The sequence below is a fragment of the Marmota monax genome, unplaced genomic scaffold (genome assembly GCF_021218885.2).
Source record: "Marmota monax isolate L192 unplaced genomic scaffold, Marmota_monax_Labrador192_F-V1.1 WCK01_AAM20220418_F8-fsc00125, whole genome shotgun sequence".
In the NCBI taxonomy this organism is placed as follows: Eukaryota; Metazoa; Chordata; class Mammalia; order Rodentia; family Sciuridae; genus Marmota; species Marmota monax.
The window spans coordinates 10,835,897-10,856,120 of NW_026695235.1; the positions used below are offsets into that span (position 1 = coordinate 10,835,897).

The 20,224-nt window shown below is 58.8% G+C and overlaps 1 protein-coding gene across 1 annotated transcript in view; it reads left to right on the forward strand.

Annotated features, from left to right (window-relative positions):
- The window catches only part of Abcg1 (ATP binding cassette subfamily G member 1), a 60,131-nt gene that overhangs the window by 23,945 nt on the left and 15,962 nt on the right, over positions 1-20,224 (forward strand). The window contains exons 3-5 of the mRNA XM_046438932.2: positions 12,605-12,722; positions 14,752-14,884; positions 17,665-17,715. Coding sequence (XP_046294888.1) covers positions 12,605-12,722; positions 14,752-14,884; positions 17,665-17,715 — 302 coding nt within the window. The remainder of the gene's footprint in view (positions 1-12,604; positions 12,723-14,751; positions 14,885-17,664; positions 17,716-20,224) is intronic.

The following is a 20,224-nucleotide window of genomic DNA, read 5'->3' on the forward strand; positions in this document are numbered from 1 at the left end:
TTGTTGTGGTAGCCGAGGAAATCAATGCAAGAAAAGAAGGGATCGGCATGGGGGAGGGACATTTGGAAAGAGAGGCAGCTGGCGCAGTGTGGGGGTGTGGAGCCGGGTGCTGCCCTGCTGCCCCGAGGCCTGGGTCACCTCAGACACCTGTGGCTCCACTAAGCCAAGGTGAAGGCATATGCGGCTGAGCCAGCACTGCCTCCCCACTGAGCGCCAGGTTCCCACAGCAGACCTGAGGGAACCCAAATGCTGTCCATGGAGAGTGAACGAGGAGCCCTGGTCAGGCCACCCGACTGATCTGGGACCATGAGAAGAATTCAAGCACAGTCACAGTGTCAACGAGAACGGGTCTTGCGGGGAAGTCCTGTTGGGTGGAAACCAGCAAATCCTGGGGCCCACGGTGCACTGTGGGGTCCACGGGGCCTCAGGTCCCAGAGTTCGCCAAATCCACCAGTCCCCTTAGGCCGAGGGTGGGGTGGGGCCAGGCAGAGCGCTTGCCTCCCATGTGCCAGGCCCTGGGGTCTGTCCCCAGCATCACACATGCCTTCTTTAAGGGAACGCGGTTCAGAAGGGAGAAAAGCAGGAGAGTAGAAGGGTTCTGGATGGCAGTGGCACGTGGGGAGGCCGGGAGTGCCCAAGGCCCCAGGGTGCCCGGCTGCAGAGGGGCTGAGGCTGTGTCTCCAGGCCAGGTGGCGGCACAGGCTCCCTCCCTTCTCACGACCTGCTGTAGAGAACGTGGGACAGCTGGCTCAGTCCTGGTCCCCACCCGCTTGCAGGGCCCTAGGGAGCCTTCAGGGTTCCCAGCCTCCTGTCTGTGAAGTGGGCGTTTTAAAGTGTGTCCTGTGGCTTGTGGGGAGAATGAGTCACGTGAGGAGGGTTAACTGAGGGATGTGCGTGGGCTGTGGAGTGGTGGGGACACATCACAGGCCATGGAACATGGCTGCCGTTCACCATCCCTCCTGTCACCATCTCCCTTTGTGACCGTGAAGCAAAATAAGAGGTGGACCTGGGAGGAAGAAGCAGGAGACTGGACAGAGAGCCCTTGGTGAGGGAGGACAGGACGCGTGTATGTGTGTGTATGAGGTGACACGTGTGCTGTGGAACACCTGGGCACAGGATCTGGGCCACCAAGGGCCACAGGAGACAGGACTGAAGAGCAGGAGCACTGCCCTATCAGCTGGCTCCTTGTGGGCTCCTGAGCCAGGTGCCTCCTCCAGACACTATGTTCCGTGGCAGACAGGAGCCTGGGCTGGGGCAAAGCGGGGACCTCAGGGACCTTGGCCCCCTGTCACATTTGGAGGCCTCATAACTGGGTCAAAGCAGGCTCAGGCCTGTGTGCCCTGCCTGCATCCGTGATCTGTCCTCCTGCGGTGCCCACAGAGGAGGCCCAGGCTGCCAGGGGGCCAGTGCTCAGTGCTGCTTCTGCACCCGGGAGCACACTACCGCCCAGACCCCTGACAGTGCACGGGGCCTCCCAGGAATGTCCACCTCCTCCACAGGCCAGTCCTGGCTTGCCCTGTGGCCACTGCTGATCCTCACACACACACGGTTAGCGGGCGTGGGAGGGACCATTGCTGTGCCAGCTCACTCACGCGGTGCCGTCATCAGGACTGTCTCAGTCATCCCCACTGACCTGAAGGTGACAGGCCACTGTGCTTCTCCCTGCTTGCTCCAAGGCTGGCTTAGGGATAGGCCAGGGCCACACCTGCAGTGTATGGGAGACTCTCCCTGCTGCCCTGTTGTTACTCTTTTCTGGGGCACAGGGACTCTGTCACCCGCCAGGAGGGAAGTGGGATTCATTGCCTCCAGGGCCCACTCTTCTGACTGCGAGTGGTAACAGGGTGTTGGGCAAACTGTACAAGGAGGCGTCCGCAGCCCGGCAGCTGGGAGGAGGGAGGCACGGCCACAGTGTGTGGGGACAGGGCAGGAGCTGTGCGCATGTTGGCCCAGCCAGGTGCAAGGTGCTCTGGGATCCTTCTCCACTGTCTTCCTGGCCTACCATTTTACAGAGGAGGGACCAGCTCAGGCACATGGAGGACCCCAGCCCCATGATGTGTGAGGACTAGATACAGGATTTGAACCATGGCCGGTCAAGTTCATTAATTTCCTGGGGCCACACAGCCGCTCTAAGAACAGGCAGGATGGGGTGAGCTGCCCTGGCCAAGGCGTGTTGGGGGCACCCTGACCAGATGGGAGAGGCAGGGAACATTGAGGCCAGTGGTGAGAGAGGTCTGGGAGGGCCGGCTGGGGAAGGAAGGCCTCCAGACCCGGGCTGTGGCTTGCAGAGTCGGTCCAGGAGGCAGTCAGTGGAGCCCCAGGCAGAGAGCCAGGAGAGGCTCCGAATCCACCTTGCAGCCTGGGGGTGCCAGGCGGCCAGGCCAGGCCTCCTCTTGGGGTGAGCAGGTCTCCTGCATGGTGCTTCAGCGTGGGGTGGTCGCTGTATCCACCTCTGGGATGCAGTGTCATGGCATGCCCACCTGATCCAGAGCAAGAAGGGAGGCCACAAAGGGGGATGGCAGGACACCCTCCCCTGGGAAGTACCCTCCCTGGCACTGAGAGTGGAAATTGAGTGGTCCCGTCCCCAGAATGCTTCTCAGAGGTGCCACGTGGGAGCGAGGGCTTCTCAGGGCACCTCCAGCTCTGGGAGTGCCTGGGCCAGGGCAGCTGCCGGCTGCCACCTTCTGTTTGGAGAATCACATCAACGTAAATAATGATGGGGGGGGCTAGAGCCCGCTGTCCTCAGCCACGTCCTGCCTCCAGAGCTCAGAGGAGCCGCTGTGCCTGCGGCCGCATGTGCTAGATTTCTGCTTGCTTTGCTTTCTCTTCCAGAGTTTGGATTTGGGACTGGAAATACCCTCATTGTCCAGCTTAGAGCGTGTCTCTCTTTAACTAGCATTGGGTCCCTCTCAATCTGCATGTGGATAGACTGGGAGAAGCAACCATGTGGGACTGGAACCTGCGTGCAGAGCAGCCCCAGCTTGGCCATCTGCTGGGTGTTTTGTGTGTCCCCAGCCGGGCAGGTGGCAGCTCAGCTGCACTCCTGTGGCCTGCAGAGCATCTCACCTGTGGCCCTCCATAGGGGTCTGTGGCTTCTGGCTGGTGGTGTGCTACATTGTTCTCCCAGAGCGTGGGTCTATGTCCTTCAGCTTGGTAATGTGTCCCAGGGCAAACCCCTGTTCATAGACCGGGTGCTTGGAAGGACCAGGACACCCTCCTGGCCTGGCAGCTGCAGGCTGGGGTCACCCTCCCCACTTTCCTGGCACCCACCTCCTCCTCATGGGCCCTTCTGGGTTTTAAGGTTTGCCACTTGAGTTTTAACCCTGCTTTGGTGACAGGTTTAAGGAGGCCTCAGAGGGAAGCTCTTCTCCCCAGTCTCATCCAAGCCAAGTGGGGCTGGGGTGAGTAAAGTCCAGGAACCACTGGGGAGGGGCCACGGAAAGACATTCAGCAGAGCACCTCAAGTCCCAGCATGCTGTCCAAGTGCCAGCAGACCTGGACCACGTCAGCCCAGGGAGATGGAGATAACCAGAGGTGCAGCAGGAGAAGCATCTAGAGTCCAGACACCAGCCTTGTAGTGTCTGGTGAGACTAAGTCAGTTCCCCAGCAGGTCCACGGCCTGCCTGAATCCAGGAGACTCCAGGGGCTGCCGAGCACTGGGCCAAAGGGTGGGAAGGAGAACAACCAGAGGCCCAGGCCACTGTGGAAGGCGCGGATGTCAAGATGCCCACAAGCCCCAGGTGAGGACTCCTCACGGGGACACAGGAGCTTAGAAGCTGGAGTAGCACATGGACTTCCTGGTTCCTGGGGGCACAGAGGAAAGTTTCTCACTGGTGACATCACTGTGCCCCTGGTCAGCAGGGCAGTGAGGGGTGTGAAGTGGACAGGCCAGCTGCTGCCGTCAGGAACAGAGGTGAGGAGGCCACACGACCCAGGGCATGGGGACCTACGGGACTGGTCGCCATTCCCAGGTGCTCACGGATGCGGCCATTCCCTGCCTGTGTCTGGATGCCGGTCTGTGCCCAGCACCATTCAAAATACCTGGATCCAGGCAGGCGGGAAGAGGGAAGAGGCTTCTGCTCAGAAGTGAACCGAGGAGACCAGAAGCCAAGGAGGGGGAGGAACAGGGGCAGGGAGAGGACAGGAGATGGACAGATGGAAGGATGGACAGACGAGTGGGGTGCAGGGGATGCTGATCATGGGGAGACCACAGAGCCAGGAGGCTGAATCCCATCAGGCTCTAAGGAGGAAGATGAAGAAGCAGCCCGGAGCCGTGGCCAGCTGGTCACCCTAGTGCACTGAAGTGGTGCCCGAGGCGCAGAGCAGCCTGCTGCGCTGTCATCCAGCGGCCTCCCGAGCGGGCAGCAGCTGCACCCAGTGGACTGTCAGGCTGATACACCAAGTCAGCCCTTCTCCTGTGTCACAGTGGACCTCCCGCCCCAAGACTCGCTGAGGGTGGGAGATGGGCCATGTGTCATTTGCACATTTGGTCACAAGTGCCAGTGTCTTCATTCAGTTCTTGCTCCCTCTGACCGAGAAGCCTTTCTGGTACCCTAGGTCCATTTTGATGTCATTAAACCCAATGTCCCAAGCCTTGTTTCTGCTGTTGTCGTCAGCTCCAAAGCCCCTGTGGACTCGGAGAGTGCAGAACAAGGCGTGTTTTGATCATCGGGTGGAGCTCGGCCCCATAATGAGACAAAATGAGGCAAAGCTCCAGGGCCCTGGGGAGAAGCTGGGGTGGTAAGAAGGAAATGCCACTGGGTGTTCAGGAAAGTGGACTTTGACCTGTGGGCCCTGAGGTCCCTTTGGGGAGGGAGGAAAAAGGTCTGGAGAACCACAGTCTGCGCTGTCCCCAAGGAGGGGAGGGAGCTGCAGCTCGCTCACTCTGCCGACACGGGCATCCCATCCTGCCTCGGGTGGGGAGCCCGGCACTGCCGGGAGAGTCTCAGAGTAAGGTGCCTATGGTATGGGAGATCATTTGGCAACCGTATCGGTGCCGTTGGTATATTTGGACAATCGGAAGGATCTTTTCTCAGTTGTTGTAGCCAGGTTCAGAAGCCTGGAAGAAGACCAGTTCTGATTTTGGAAGGATGAAAATGTGACAGTGATGGGAGCCACGCAGCCCGGCAGACAGGTGCAGATGGCTTCCAGCTGTGCTGCAGTTCCCGTGCTGAGCGGGACCCAGGTCTCACATCAGCGTCAGGGCAGTGGTGAGCACACTGGCCAGGGAGTGCCAGTTCAGGTGGCCTTGAGCTGGGAAGCCTCACAGTCGGCGTTCCTGAAGGACACTGGCCCGCAGAGAGATTGGTTCTCTTGGATACAGCAGGTGCAGGTCAGCTCTGGGCGTGGGGTCAGGATTCTCCCCAGAGATCGACAGCCCTGTGGGCAGAGCAGCACCTGGGAAGGCATATGTCCCAGGAATGGCTTCGTGGGGAAGCAACGCCATCTGAAGGGCACAGCCGGATCCTCTGTTCCTGGGGGCATGCCCATCAGCTGTTGCCCCCTGGATAAGGAGGGACCTTTTGCCGTCATTATCTGTCATTTGCATTTTCCAGTGTGCCTCTGGTGTCACGCTTGGTAGCTGCCGTGCTACCACCACTTACTGAGCACCCGTGTGGCCAGGCTCCGTGAAGCCCTTCAGGCCTGTTTGACAGATGCCTCAGGTTAGTGCGGGCTCCACACTCATTAGCAGATGAGGAAACAGTTCTGAAAACCAAAGTGCTCAAGGTCACACAGCTAATTAGAGGCAGAACTTCAGAGACAGGACACTGGAGACTTTGGGGGCCACAGAATCAGCTGGGCCCAGGCCATGGCTGAGCCGTTTCCCAATTCCAGGGAGACTCCAGGTGGTCTTGGGGGTTTCTTACTCCGCCTCTTGTCTGAGGCCTCCTCCTTGCCAACTGACTCTTACTAAAGAGACACGGGACCGGTGACCACAAACACAGCATCAGTAGACCTGTGCCTGCAGCTGATGCCGGGTGGGACCGGTGTGCTGGGTGCCCTGCACCCTCTCCTGGAGCTTGCTGCCAAGGCTGCTGTGACAGGCCCAGAGCCACCCTGGGAAAAGACAGCGCAGGGAGGGTCAGGCCTGGCCACATCCCTGTTGTGCTCACTGCCTCCCTCAGCGGGAGGATTGCAGAGGTCAAGACATGTTTAATTAGAGGCCGAGGAATGTCGCCCACACAGGACCTGATTAGACTGGCCACTGAAATGCAATCCAGAGACCCCCTCCATGGTGACGGCCAAGCACCAGCCCCAAGTTCAGACCAGGTCCCTCAAAGCAAGTGAGGAAAAGGTTACCAAGACGGACGAAGCACATGCCTGCGGGCCAACCTGGGCTCTTCACTGTGACTCTAAAGGGGCACCACTGGCGTGCACGGGAGACAGTGCACATGGTGGTGATAACCCTCTCCTGAGCCACCAACAGCCCCTGCACAGTGCAGATGGCCTCTCCCCAGCCCCACCTGCCCTCTTTTTCTCAGGGTGCAACTGACTGGCCGCTGCCAGCATGAAAACCTTGGAAGTGGCTGGAAGTATCTTGGTGCTAACCAGACCAGCAGTCCCTGATGGCTGTGATTCCCACATCACATAACGTCAGCCTTGATTTTCATCTGGAGCATGGGACTCTCTGGCTATGATTTCTACCTCGCTGCAAAGAAATGAAGTGTCAGTAGAAAACAGTTCCTTGTGCCTCAGCCAGGGTCCTTGGTGTGTGGTGGGGTGTGGTAGGCCCTGCCTGGCAGAGCTGGGAAATGCCTGGTTCCAGAATTCTGTGAACATGCAGTGCAAGATTTGCCATTTTAAAAAAGTTACAGACGCACATTCATTTAAAAATAGTGATCTGTGTTTATCACCTCTTTATAACTGAAAAACGTCTGTGTGAAACGAAGACCTGCTTCCAGTTGGGGAAATTTGGTCCATGCTCTGTGTGGTGGTGAAGCTGGGCCTAGCCTCAAAAAAAATCACAGTTTGTACAAGCGTCGGATATACGCACGGGATTACTCATCCCTAGCCGTCCGTCGGGACCCTTGGGAGGTCTGCATAGGAAACCTGGAATTACCCTCAGCTTCCAAAGAAATTCCAGCCATATCTGACTCATGCCTGGTGAATCCTAGCTGGAGTGGCTCTGGGGAGGGGTGGGGGCCCTGAGGAGGAGGAGCGGGTATATTTGAGGCCCCCTGCTGGTTGTGGTCATGGCTCTAAAGGGTTCCAGAGCTCACCAGAGCATCTGAACTGTGCTTTTGCAGGAGCAGAGCAGGTCTCTGTGTGGCACTGTCCTTAGGCAGCCAAGGAGCCGGGTGGCCCGGACACTCTGAACCTACAACCCCTCCTCCGGCCTCTCTGCTCTCCAGCCTGTGGTGCTGGGTGACATGGGGAAGCACACAGCCCAGCCCCGGCTTCTGCAAGGAGCCAAGGAGCAGGAAGGAAAAAGCAGACCAGCAACACACAGAGCGCTGGAGGGTCAGCCCTCACCCGCTCAGGGGCGGCCGCTCTCTTCCCCTCTGAATCTTGACCACCCACCTGGGGTGCGTGGTGGGGTCCCAGCGGCCGTGTGTTCCCCGTCAGGAGGACGTCTGTGAGGGGATTCCAGATACTCCTGTGTGCTGAGGTGGGCTGGCGGGGTTTGATTTTGAAGTTGGAAATGGCTTCAGGGATGTGGAGTGATGGGAGCAGGGCCAGGGCAGGCTGCCTGATCATCACCCATGGGAGAGAATGTCCCCCGTTGAGAAACGACAGGCCAGGACTTAAGAGTCCACCTCAGATGCACTGGCCACCGGGTGCCCGGGGCGGCAGGTGCATTAGACCACGAGGGCAGCTCTGCAGTGCTCTCGCTCTTTTCACGCACACACACTCGCTCTTTCTCTCTCCCTCTCCCTCTCCCTCTCCCCCTCCTCCTCTCCCTCCCCCTCCCCCTCCCTCTCCCTCTACCAAAAGCCTGAGCTTCTCTGCATGTGCAGGGTGCCTTATTTGTGCAGGGATGTACCCCTTGCCATGAGGCTGGAGGGGGAATTCCACCTGTCCCGGCCACGTGTCCTGGCCACCTCTGCTGGCTGCCGGTGCATGTGGAGACGTGTTGGTGAAGCCCCTGGGCCGGCAGAGCTCTGAACAGGGGTGACTGTCCGTTGTTTATCTGGTTTGTTTATGGCACACTTAATTCCTGGAGAGGTCAGTGTGGCATTTGACGTTTGCACAATCACAGAACAATGGCCTGCTTCTCTGAGGGCACCCACTTCACCTAGCCCCAGGCACGGGAGACGCCACTTCTGTTGGTGACTGGGAAACAGAGTCCAAGCTGATCACCCGGGGTGCTCTAGAAACCGCAGCTGTCCCCGGCTGCAGCTTGTTAGAGTCAACCTAAGTGGGGGAGTCACTTGCTTATTATTTCTGCAGGTAGTCAGGATCGGGGCCTAATGGCTCCCAGGGGGCTCGACAGCGCCCCAGTTTTCCACCCAGGCTGCCGGTGAGCTGTCCTTGTTGCCGGTGGCCTGTGGCCCAGGATCAGTTTTATCATGAGTTGCTCCTGCAAGCGTTGGCCCTTCACATCAACAGGGCCCAGTCCCCCAAGGGGTGCGAGACCCACCCACACCCTGGCAGGAGTTCTGGTTTTACCCAAGGGTGTTGTGGATGGAGAAAGGTCAGACATGAGCCCACCACACCTGGCAGGAGTTCTGGTTTTACCCAAGGGTGTTGTGGATGGAGAAAGGTCGGACATGAGCCCACCACACCTGGCAGGAGTTCTGGTTTTACCCAAGGGTGTTGTGGATGGAGAAAGGTCGGACATGAGCCCACCACACCTGGCAGGAGTTCTGGTTTTACCCAAGGGTGTTGTGGATGGAGAAAGGTCGGAGCATGAGGTCCCTGGTGCAAGCAGAGAGCCCTGGGCCCTGGGGGTTCTGGCCTCTGAATTTCACAATGTGCCCTCCTCAGCTCTGCAAGCGCCCTGCCCACACCCAGTGGTTCTTCCTTCTGCAGAAAGGCACTTCTTCCTGTCCTCTGTTAATCATGTGGCAAGGGCAGGCTAGGCGCACAGTCCTGCGTGGTTACCCAGTGGAAACAAGCCTGCTCCCAGGAGCGGGGAGGTGGCTGCTGGGACCAAAACTGCCCTGCAGAGGCTGGCCAAAGCCCTCATGGCCCTGATGTGAAGACCCCCAGGGGTTGGCTGAAGTGGCTGGAATCTTGGCTGCTCTGCTGACCTGCCGTGTGGCCCAGGACATTCATTAACCCTCTCTGAGCCCTTGAATCTTGTTTGCAGTATATGGACAGCATAGTTCTCTGCTTTCTGTGAGGCATAAACAGAATGATGAGCTGCTACCACCCAGCCCTGAGTGAGGGAGCTCAGTAACACCTTGCAGGCCACATTTCTACAAAAAGGGGGACCCCACCCTGAGTTATAAGGCTGTGTGCCCCGAATCTTTGTAGGTGTCGACAGGTTTCCTTTGTCCGTAGGAAATGGAAGCAGGGGTGCCTTCCGCTTCCCCAGGCTTCCTGAAATCCCCCCGGCCTGGAACCAACTCATCCTGTTGCTGAGGCTCAAGGCTGGGGGTGGGGCAGGGGGCAGTTGTCCATCTGAAAAGGAAGCGCTCTGTGATCCTTGTTTGTTTGTTGTGTGGGCCAAGGAGTGTGGGCTCCATTTCCAAGGGAGGAAACAGTTCTCTTTGGGGGAAAATAAGTGCCTTCCTCTGCATGGAAACCCACAACCCTGGGCTCTGCCTGAGGCTCCGGGCATCTGCTCCACCCTGGAGCACAGGCTGCAGGGCTTCTAGGAGGCCCCTCCTTCATGACTGTCCTGGGCAGGCAGCTGGACCTGCAGAGCCCCAGGCCTGTCTTGCTGCCTCACCTCCTGAAGGGACTGTCTGGCTAGGAGGAAAGGGGCGAGGCTTCCATCGGTGGCTGTCACTCTGGGCTCACTGTGCCAAGGGCCCACCTTCTGCTTGGGAGCTCCACAGACACCTATTTAACAGCCATATGTGCCAGGCAGGACTCCAGCTCAGGACCTGTGATGAAGAATCAGTCTGGTCACATCCACACGGGTCTGGCATTCTCAGCACCCGAGGGACAGTGACAGAGCTGGGAGGCAGATCCAGTGTGTTGGAGCCGTGGTCAGGTGCCTGGGCTCCGACCGGGCCTCCCTGAGGCCGGCCAGGCTCTAGGAGAAGCAGCCCCCTCCACCTTCCGCATCGTGCTCTTCTGTTTCTCAGGGTCATTGAGACCCGGGTCTGGACAGCTCTCCCGATTGCTGATGACATAAACGTAGCTCATACCCAAGGCGCAACTAAGGAAACCCTGTCTCAGTGCCCAGTGTTACAGCATGGGGCACATGTGCAGCCCGCTGCCACGGCTTAGCAATGTGTGTGTCCCCAAAGATGCTTCTCAGAGAACAGAGGAAGAGAGAAGAGATTGGGAAGAGGACGAGAGAGAGGGAGGGAGGGAGAGAAAGAAGAAATGGAGAGAGAGGAACAAAGGGAGGGAGGGAAAGAGAAAGAAAAGGGAGAGGAGAGGATAGAGAGAAAGAGCGGAGTTCTACCTTCAGATGCCTGCAGGCCCCAGGGGCTCCTCTCCCAGGTTGGACCCCATGCAGTTCCATAGAGAGCACCTGTGCCCCGCAGTGACCGGCAGCCCTTTACCCTGGAACCACAACCCCCCCCCCCCGCCCCGAGGGAGAGCTGCCAGCAGATTGTGTCGAGGTCCTCGGTTCACTGCGTTCAGGCCTGGAACTCCAGTTGGGTGGCTCTCAATGGCGAGGCCCCTGTCTGTGCCCCTGGCTGCCTTTCCCGTGATCAGGCTGGATGCTCCCCATCTCCCTGCCCCATCCTGCCCCTGGGCTCTGGCTGTGGACATCACAGCCTGTGAGAGCTTCCTCCAACCAGTAATGTCATCTGGTGCCCCAGCATGGAGCCCAGGCTGAAGGCCAGCCCTGGGCACTGCTAAAGCAGAGGGCCCTGAGGCTGTGCCCAAGTGGACAGATGGACCCTGCCTGCTGGCTGGGGGACAGGCCTGAGGCACAAGGCTGCCCACATGGGTGCATGGCCACGTGCAGATTGCCCTTGGGCTCTGTGTGGCTGGAGGTCTTCTCAGTGACCCTGCTACATGCTGGAGGCTCCGAGTAGCGGAAGTTGTCTCAGTGACCTTCTCCATGCTCAGGCTGCTGCTGGCCTGCAGGGCCCAGCTGGGGACTGCCCAGCTTCAAGAGGAGAGAGCCTCAGAAAGGTTTGCCCGGGAGTAACCTCAACCCCAGACTGAGAGGCAGGAGATGGCATTGCGTGGTATTTAGTGCTCCCTTGATGATGTCACGCGGGTCCCCTGGGAGCACAACTCTCTCAGCGCTCCGTCTGCCGACATGGCCTTGTGCAGGGAGGGTCTCTGCCATCACCAGTGCCTCTGTGGCCCTCCACTGAGGGCAGGGGCAGCTGAGCTGCCCCCCATTCATCCCCCTCACTCCCAAGTGCTGGTGTAGCTGGCCTGTCCTCGTAGAGGGTGGTCCCTGTGCAGCTCCAGTTCCCCTCTGCCCCTCCCTTTGCCCCTGGGCCCTTCCTGCTGGGAGGCTCCCTGGTCTCCTGGGGCCATGGCTGCCCTCCTCTCCTTAATGAGCCAGAGTGGCAGTGCCACAACCGACTCTCACTTCCGCTTCTCTGTGCCTCACTAAACAAGGCCTCAGGGACTCCCTGTCCAAATTAAGGTGGCACCTGGCGACAGCTGGAATGGTTAGTGTCCAGCTGTGCAAGGCAGGAGGGCAGCAGGGAGCAACGCTGGTGGGGCTCTGGCAGTGCATCGGGAGTCTGCTGATGGACAGCAAGTCCCCAGCCCGTCCGCCTCACGAGCCCCTTCACGGTGCCTGTGGGAGCTGGAAACTCGTGGCCAGGAGCCCTGGCCCTGCAAGGTGCATCCCATCCAGTGCTGCAGTGAGACTGTGTCCTGGTGGGGCGTCTACCCGTGAATCCCAGCTCTGTTTGACCCTCCGAAGCACATTCAGCACCTCCCTGAGGAATAGCTTGTGTGGCTTTTCTTGGGACACGTAGGTTTATCCCTTAGGAAGCTCCTGGGTGGGAGATTTGGCAGAGATGCCAAAGCACTGGGAGTGGTTGCACAATGGGATGCTCTTTTAATTATTAATTCAGGGATTAATAATGTATTGATTGATTATAAAGCAACTATTTATAAGTAAGTTGTATCTAAATAATTCATACTTTTATAAAATATGAATGGTTTGTAAATGAAATGCTGAGTGGATTGTTTAATGAACACCGGCATGTGGGACCTCTGTGGGGCAGGAGCGAGTGGGCTTGGTGCCGCGCTGGGGGGCCTGGGACTCCTGGCTCTGAGGGGGCGTGGTGGACCTCAGCGGCTGGATGAGGGAGGGGGAAGTGCTCTGTAAACCCTGAAGCATTCTGCGGTGCTGGTGGCTGTTACCACGATTATAACCTGTGGATCGCAGTCAGGAAGGCAGGCCAGGCCTCGAGATGGCTGAGGTCTGTTTTGCAGCCCAGGGCACAGCGTTTCACACCTGTGTGAGAAACTCACCTCCAGCCTCAGCCGTCAGGCTAGCTGCTCCAGTGAGCACCGTGCCAGGCGCCCTGTGACAGAAGGGAACACAGTCTGCTTTTTGCAGGATACAAGACCCTTCTGAAAGGCATCTCTGGGAAGTTCAACAGTGGAGAGTTGGTGGCCATCATGGGGCCCTCTGGGGCTGGGAAATCCACGCTCATGAACATTCTGGCTGGATACAGGTAAGCGAGCCCCACCAGCTGAGCCAGGTCCCCAGTACTTGTTGCTCCGCATCCCATCACTGGGGTGTCCCGTTGTCCAGAGGTGGCTCCTCGATGCTCTGGTCACACATGCCCTGGGGAGCTTCAGGATCTGTGAGGGGACGGTGCAGGGAGACAGTGGCCCCCGAGGGCTGCAGACGGCCGCAGGTGAGTGGAGGACCAGGAGGCTGGGCAGGTGAATGAGGTGGCTCTTCAGGGAGCCCCCCTTGGCCAGCCCTTCTGGGACAGGAAGAAGTAGAAGGCTAAGGTTGGGGAGGGGGAAGCAGGAAGACGAGAGAGCACACAGGGGTGCACGCTGGGGGGAAGACAGGTGTTTTCAGAGAACGGGGCCCTGTTGGGCTGGGCTGTGATTCTGTTGGTTGTTTGCAACTTTGGTGATCAGAGTCCCTGGTGCTGTGTCCCATGTCATTCATTGGTGAATGACTAGGAAACCGAACCTTTCTTTACAGTGTTAAAATGCTCTGTTGAGCCGGTCCTGGTTCTTGCAGGTTCCGTTTGTAACTGCAGCGCGTAGTAGCAGTGGGAATCCTCCTCCCAGGGTGTTGAATTCTGCAGCTTCCCTTACACACAACCAGGATCCAAAAATGTTAAGTGGAAAATTTCGGAAAGAAACGATTCGTAAAAACTTCATTGTACACCCTTCTGATGAAGTCTCTGCCATCCCACTTTGTCCCACCCAGGATGAAACTCATCCCTTGGTCCAGTGTATACATTAGTACACATTAGTCACTCTGTGTTAACAGATTAGCTGCAGTCAAGTGACCCTTATCTCACTTGACCATGGCCCCCAAGTACAAGAGTGGCCACGCTGGCAATTTTACTGCAGTATATTGTTGTAGTTGTTCTGTTTTCTTATTAGCTATTGCTTATCTCTTTCCCTGATTAATTTATCAATTAAACTCTGTCATGAGCACTACGTCTAGTATAGGAGTGAACATGGTATATCCAGAGTTCATTACTACCTGCGGGTTAGGCAGACCCGTGGACCAGAGGACTCCTGAAATAATTATTTCATTTACTGAAACAAATGGCAAATGTCACCTCCTCCTTAGAGCTTCTGAATCACTCCTTCGTACTAGAAACTAGGATTCTTAAAAAATCTAACTTATGACAAACTCTTGCCTGTTACAATCACATCTGAAATTGGGAACCAAACCCTCCACACGAGTCTTGAGAGGGGCGTGGAGAGTGGAGTGTGTCCCGAGGCTGGCTGTTGTCTGTCTGGTCATGCCCCACAGCTCCTGGAAGACCCGAGGGGGTTTGGGCATCGAGGAGGCTGTCCTTTCAGGCCGGGCTACGGGGAAGGCCTGGAGGGAGGGAGGCCCCCCTCAGGCCACTGCAGAGGTGCCACCAGTCCCCGTGCTGTCCCCTTCTCGGGGCTCTGGGAGGCAGGGCTGCACAGCTGCGTGCTCAGGAGGAGGCTGGTGATGAGCGACGGGGTGCTGCCCAGACCAGGCCCCTCTCCCCTGACATGAGCACATGGAGGTTCTGGAAGCTCACCTGTGGGCAGAGAATGCTCCCCCTGCAGAAGGACCGTCCCCCTGGCTGAACCTCTGAGCCCAAGGCGCCTTGGGTGTCTTTCCCACCCTGACGGCAGTCTCTAGCTGAGGGCAGCTGCTGTGGCCTGTGCTGCACACAGATGGCAGAAGCCAGTCTCACTAACCCTGCAAGCCCAGGAGTACATCCATCTAGTGGCTGCATTCAGTCTGCGGGTCCCAGCCCCCGCCCCTCTGCATCAGGAGCAGGGGAAACAAACCCAGCAGCTTCTGCTGGCCACAATGCGGGGTCCCAGAGAGCGGGGTCCCAGGGAGCTCTCACGTGTGGCTCTTCCCACCAGGGCGCCTTCTCCCTGTATTGTCCCTCCCAGTTAGCATGGTGCCTTCTCTGCCCCCCATGCCTCTGTGTCCAGCTGGAAAGAGGCTGGGAGGGAGGCCCTCCCCCTTGGTTCACCCCTCTCCAGCCTGAAGGCCCCCTCTCCTTGGCTTTGCAGGGAGACCGGCATGAAGGGGGCAGTCCTCATCAACGGCATGCCCCGTGACCTGCGCTGCTTCCGGAAGGTGTCCTGTTACATCATGCAGGATGACATGCTGCTGCCACACCTCACCGTGCAGGAGGCCATGATGGTGAGCTGCCCACCTGCCAGTGCTGCAGGCCCCCGCCCCCGCCCCTCTGCATTAGGAGCACAGCTGCACGTGGGTGGACACTCTTCCAGGCCCCTGCAGTCACACCCTCTCTCTAGTGGAGTCCAGCCCCAGGCTGGCTGTGTGGACAGTTGGATGGAAAACAAATCCCCACCACCATGAGTCTTAATGGCCCACATTCGGCAAATCCACGGTCAGGTTGCTAAGATTATTGATCACTGCTGTGGGTGATCGTCTCCATGGTAACCACAAGTCCTCCTCCCCGTGGGCTGAGGAGTTGGCTGCCATCAGCCGCTCTGTGTCTTTGGCCCAAGTTGCAGCTCACCTGGTCCCCTCCGTCTCACCTGCCTGCGATCGTTGAGTGCCTGTTGAGCATGCATGTGGCCCTAGCCGTCACAGATGTGCGACTGCAGGAAGCCAGCTGTGGAGCAGGGCCGCCCAGGGCCACCCAGCTGGGGAGGCACAGGGCTCTTGCAGGCAAACCTGACCCCAGAAGCTCTCCTCTCACGGTTGGGCTCGACCTCCCGCCGTGCATGGCTCGGTTTCTGCAGACCTAGCAGGGCGAGCTGGAATGGGGAGGGGGTGTGGGAAGGCAGGCGTGGCCCCCAACCCCCCCACTGCTCGTGGCCGTTGGACCCAGTCAGTTTTTTCCCACGCCTGCTAAGTCCTCACTTAGTCCCCCCACAAGCCCAGTATGGGGGCCGTGCAGGTGGTGCCTGTGCAGTGGGTTTCCACAAGAGCCTGGATGTACTCTGGACATCCATGACCTCACCGCGTGCCAGGACTCTGGGCTCCCAGGGCCGTTGGTTTCTGTTTTTTGGATCTTTTTTTTTTCTTTTTATTGGTACTGGGAGTTGAACCCAGGGGTGCTTAACCACGGAGCCACATCCCCAGCCCTTTTTATTTTTCATTTTGAGACAGGGCCCGCTGAGTTGCTTAGGGCCTCCCTAAGTTGCTGAGGCTGGCTTTGAACTTATGATCCTCCAGCCTCAGCCTCCTGAGCCTCTGGGATTACAGACATGGGCCACCGCACCCATCTTCAGCACGTTTTTTTACAAAGGCCCAGGCACAGTGAGTGCGGCTACACTAGTCTGTGGGCAGCAGATGCCACCTGAGTACCGCCCACGGAAAGGAGGTTGGAAAGCAGCCCACAGCTGTGGCTGTCCATCACGCTCACTTTGTGCTCGCTGTTTCCCGCCTTCTCCTGTCCCTGCCTAGGGTCCCCAGCAGGGTGGAGCCGCTCCAGGCACCGCAGTGGACGTTCTCAGCCGGGTCTGCCTGGCTCTTGACCAGCAGATGCAGTGCTTGCTCTGGTGTCCCCACTGGAGGGGTTTCTGGTGGGCCCTGGGCGGAGCCTCCTCCAGGGGCGTCAGTGAGTGGCAGCCCCACGGTGTCACCTGTGATTTCAAAGGGTTCCTAACTCAGCAGAGAGGGGCAGGCTAAGATTTCAGATTCCCCCCCTGCTCCCCGGCTGCTTTGGGAGGAAAGCGGGGGACACGGCAGGGCTGTTCTCATTCGTCTTGCCGGCACTGAGTGTCTGTGGGCAAGGGGCGTGGCCTGGGCTGGGGAGCCCTGCATGTCCGGCTGGGCCAGCATGCTCGCTCCTGGGCACAGAGGACCTAGGAGTTTGCAGAGGGACCAGGACACGCAGCCTGGGGTGAAGAGCCTCCTAGCTGCTGCTCGCTCAGTCTTTGGTGATACCATCTCTACCCACCCCAGCCCTCCCTGCATCCTGCCTGGACCCTAGGCCCCCAGCCCTCAGCGTGTCGCGGAGGGACTGGCAGGCAGGAGGACGGGGTCTTCCCTCTGCAGATGCGACTGGTGACTTCTGTGTCTCCCCCCAGTCTTGTCCCCAGGCTCTGCCGTGAAAGAACATGTATTTTCAGAGCTAAATTCCGAGAGCTTCTGTTTGGGGAGTGTTGTGCCCCTTTGAGGAGCTCCTAACTCGGGGCTGTGGCCCTCCCCACTCAGGGTCCAGCTCGGACAAGAGCGTGTTGGCCACTGTTGCCGGTCCCCTCTCAGACATGGCTGTGATGACATGACAGAAACCTGCTGTTTCTGTCCCTCACAACCACCAGCAGACAGAAGTGACACTTGGTGTCACAAGGCAGGCAGCTGGCCCTGTGAGGTGACATAGGCCTGGCCCTGTCCCTCTCTGGGCTGTGGCCTCTCCTGTCTCTCAGTCTCTCGTTTGTTTGGCCCCTTCAGGGACTTTGCCAGCTAATGAGGTGGGCAGGCTGTCCCTCACCATTGTGCCCTGGAGGAGACCAGGCCCCCAGTTTGCCCCAGACGGGGGGTGGCTGACGCTGGGCATGGCAGTTCCCGCACAGGACTTCATCCGGTGGCCGAGGGCCCTGTGCTGGGCTGGTAACAGGATCTAAGTGCACAACAGCCAGAGGGGCATCGGTTGAGTGGCTCGTGCCAATTCCTGGGGTGTGACTCCCCCATGGATCATTCCAAGCCTTGGCTGATGAAAGGTGCCTTGGAATTCCTAAACCCACCACGGGTCCCTGCAGCCCATCTTCAGGCCTGCTGCCTGGGTTCCCTTCTCTGTCGCCCACACCCAGCTTTCTCACGGGTACCGCAGGGAATCTACCTGGGACACCAGAGCCCCCAGACTCCCTCTGCTCCCCTGCCAAAGCTAAGGGACGTGGAAGCCGGGGCCTCCGGGATCTCCTGTGGCCATCAGGTGGCCCAGAGACGTGGCCCTGTGTGGCTCGCCCTGGTGCTGGCCACCCACAGCACGGTCCTTGTCCCCACAGGTGTCAGCACATCTGAAGCTACAGGAGAAGGATGAAGGCAGAAGGGAGATGGTGAGTGTGGCTTTGGGACCGTGTGTGGCCGGGAGCCTGGGCGGCCGGTTGGCAGCGTGCGGGGGGCTTTGGGTGTGGCCCTCCTTGGACTTGCCCTGCTGCTTCTGCTCCCGTGTGGGAGGGGGTATCTCAGCGCGCGGCGTGGGCTGCAGCAGCCAGAGACCAAGCCAGGCGGCGGGGGGGCATCGCAGCAGCGTGGACTCCGGCCAGGAGTGACAGGCTCAGCACTGAGGGCCCGAAGCAGCCAGCTTCACATTGGACCCAGCAGTGTGCCCTTTAGTACACTTTGCATGAAACTGTTTTTCATAAAACACTAACAATGAAGACGTTAGTCACTGGTTTAAAAATAACCATCCCCCACCCCCCCTCGCCATACAACTGCAAGAAGCAGCTTGGTGCTGCGTGTTGCTGGCCGGCCTTTAGGAAGGGAGAACCAGGTTCCCACCTGCCCGAGACTTTCTCTCCCTTCCGTCACTTGCTTTTCTTCCTTCCACCCCGAGGACAAGGGAGGACGCAGGTGCACAGGGCCAGCCACAGCCCCAGAAGGCCTCCCAGGAGGCACCGGCCAGTTCTCGTGGTCAGGGAAGCCCCTCCTTCTCTGGCACTGGGACCACCGGATTTTCAGTGTAAGATAAATCCCACTTTTATAAGCTGCCTCTGGCTTCTGCCACCTTTCAGGGCCACAGGGCAGCAGCCGAGAAAGCAGGATTGGCAGGGTCCATACCAGGGGCACGAGGGGCTGCTCCTGTTTCGGTGTAAGCTGGGACAGTCATGGGGACAGTCAGACACGCTGAGGACGTGTTGGTCACAACTCCACGAGTGCCGTTGCCACTTGTGTCGGGAAGAACAGTTAACGCTAAGCCAAGTTAAACCCCCTTGGTGTGGAAAGAATGTACTGGGCACGCCTGGGGCTCTTCCTCCCTGTTCCCCACGGAGCCCTTCAGACTCTTGGGGCCAGCCCAGTCACTGGTAGTGGGGACAGGATCAAGAACCCACTTCTGAGAAGTAAACCAATGCCTCGTTGCTCTGGAGAATGTCCCATGTGGAGCCCAGTTCTGAGATTGAAGGGAAGAAAGTGGACCAGTCCAGCCCAGAACAGAGACGTGGGGAACGAGGGGCCACAGAGGCAGGAGGCCCAGGCTGGGACCTGATCAGGAAGGTTGAGAGCGGTCAGCCTTCTGTGGTCTCTGGTCTTTTCTGAGTGCGTGACTTAGGCAGCAGACTCCTCATGCTCCCCTCAGATGTGTCTGAGTGAAGAGGAGGGTTATGGGCTGAGTCCCCCAGAGGCGCTGGAGCCCCGACACCTGTCCCTCTGAATTTGAGTGTATTTGGAGACAGGGTCTTTACAGAGGTGACTAAGGTGAGGTCATCCGTGGCCCTGGTCCAACTGACTGGTGTCCTCAGAAGAGACCAGGATACAGACGCACGCAGAGGCTGACCCTGGGAGGACAAGGGGACCCCATCTGCAAGCCGTGGAGAGAGGCCCCAGGAGGGACAGCCCGGCCAGCTCCTTGATTTGGACTTCCAGCCTCCAGAACCTGAGAGGATTCCTTCCTTCCCTTGTTTAAGCCCCAGTTTGGGGCTCTTTGTTACGCAGACTGGACTGACTCGCGTGACTGCTGAGATGGAGAAGGAAAGTCTTGGCTCCAGGGAGAGAACAGAGGAGAACCCGGTGTCAGGACGGCCTGTCCCAAGGCCAGCTCTAGCCTCCTGGCCCTCTCCACTCTCTAGGAGGAAAGCCATCAGCTGCAGGCCCAGAGTAGGACTGGCAAGAGCCGGAGGCGCCATGAGGCAGGGCCTTTCCTTTTGCAGAGTCAAGAAGTGCCTCTCATCCAGCGGCCAGAGGACTGGCCTAAGGACCACCTCTCACACCTGGTCACCCTCGTCCTTCAGCCTCCCTACTTCCACAGAGGCCAGAAATGCAGTCAACCTGCTAGATGCAGTGGCCTCACTGGGGTCCCATGGGCCGCTTTGGACAGTTGTCTCCAGCACAGTGACAAGCTTCAGAGGCTGCACAGAGAAGCTGCAGGAATGGCCACTGACCCTGGGTGTGGGGGAGGCACAAGGCGAGGGTGAGCCTCTGGGAGAGGGGCTCCCCAGGACAGGCCTGGTGCAGGGTCGTGGTGTGAGGGGGAGCAGCCAGGGCCTGGGGGTGGCTGCCAACAGGGCCAAGCAGTGATGCTGAGCTGAGCACATGGGAGCTCCTTCGGCCCTGGATAACCCTGGCCTGCTCCCCCAGCACCCAGAGCTTCCCTCCTTGACTTGGGATGTAAGGTCCAACTACTGCCACGGGCATGGTGTCAGCTGAATTCGCCTCTTTCCTGAGGGGACCCCAGGCCAGCAGCCTTCCCCGTTGTGGCTCTGCGGGCCTTCTCCAGGGAGTTGGTGGGCAGTGCACATCTCAGCCAACAGGAGGGTCCGTGGCGAGCCCTGCCCCTTGGGCCCCTCTGCCTTCCGCACCAGCTCTGTCTTTGATGGCACAAAACTTTGCACCATGAGTCCAGGTTCC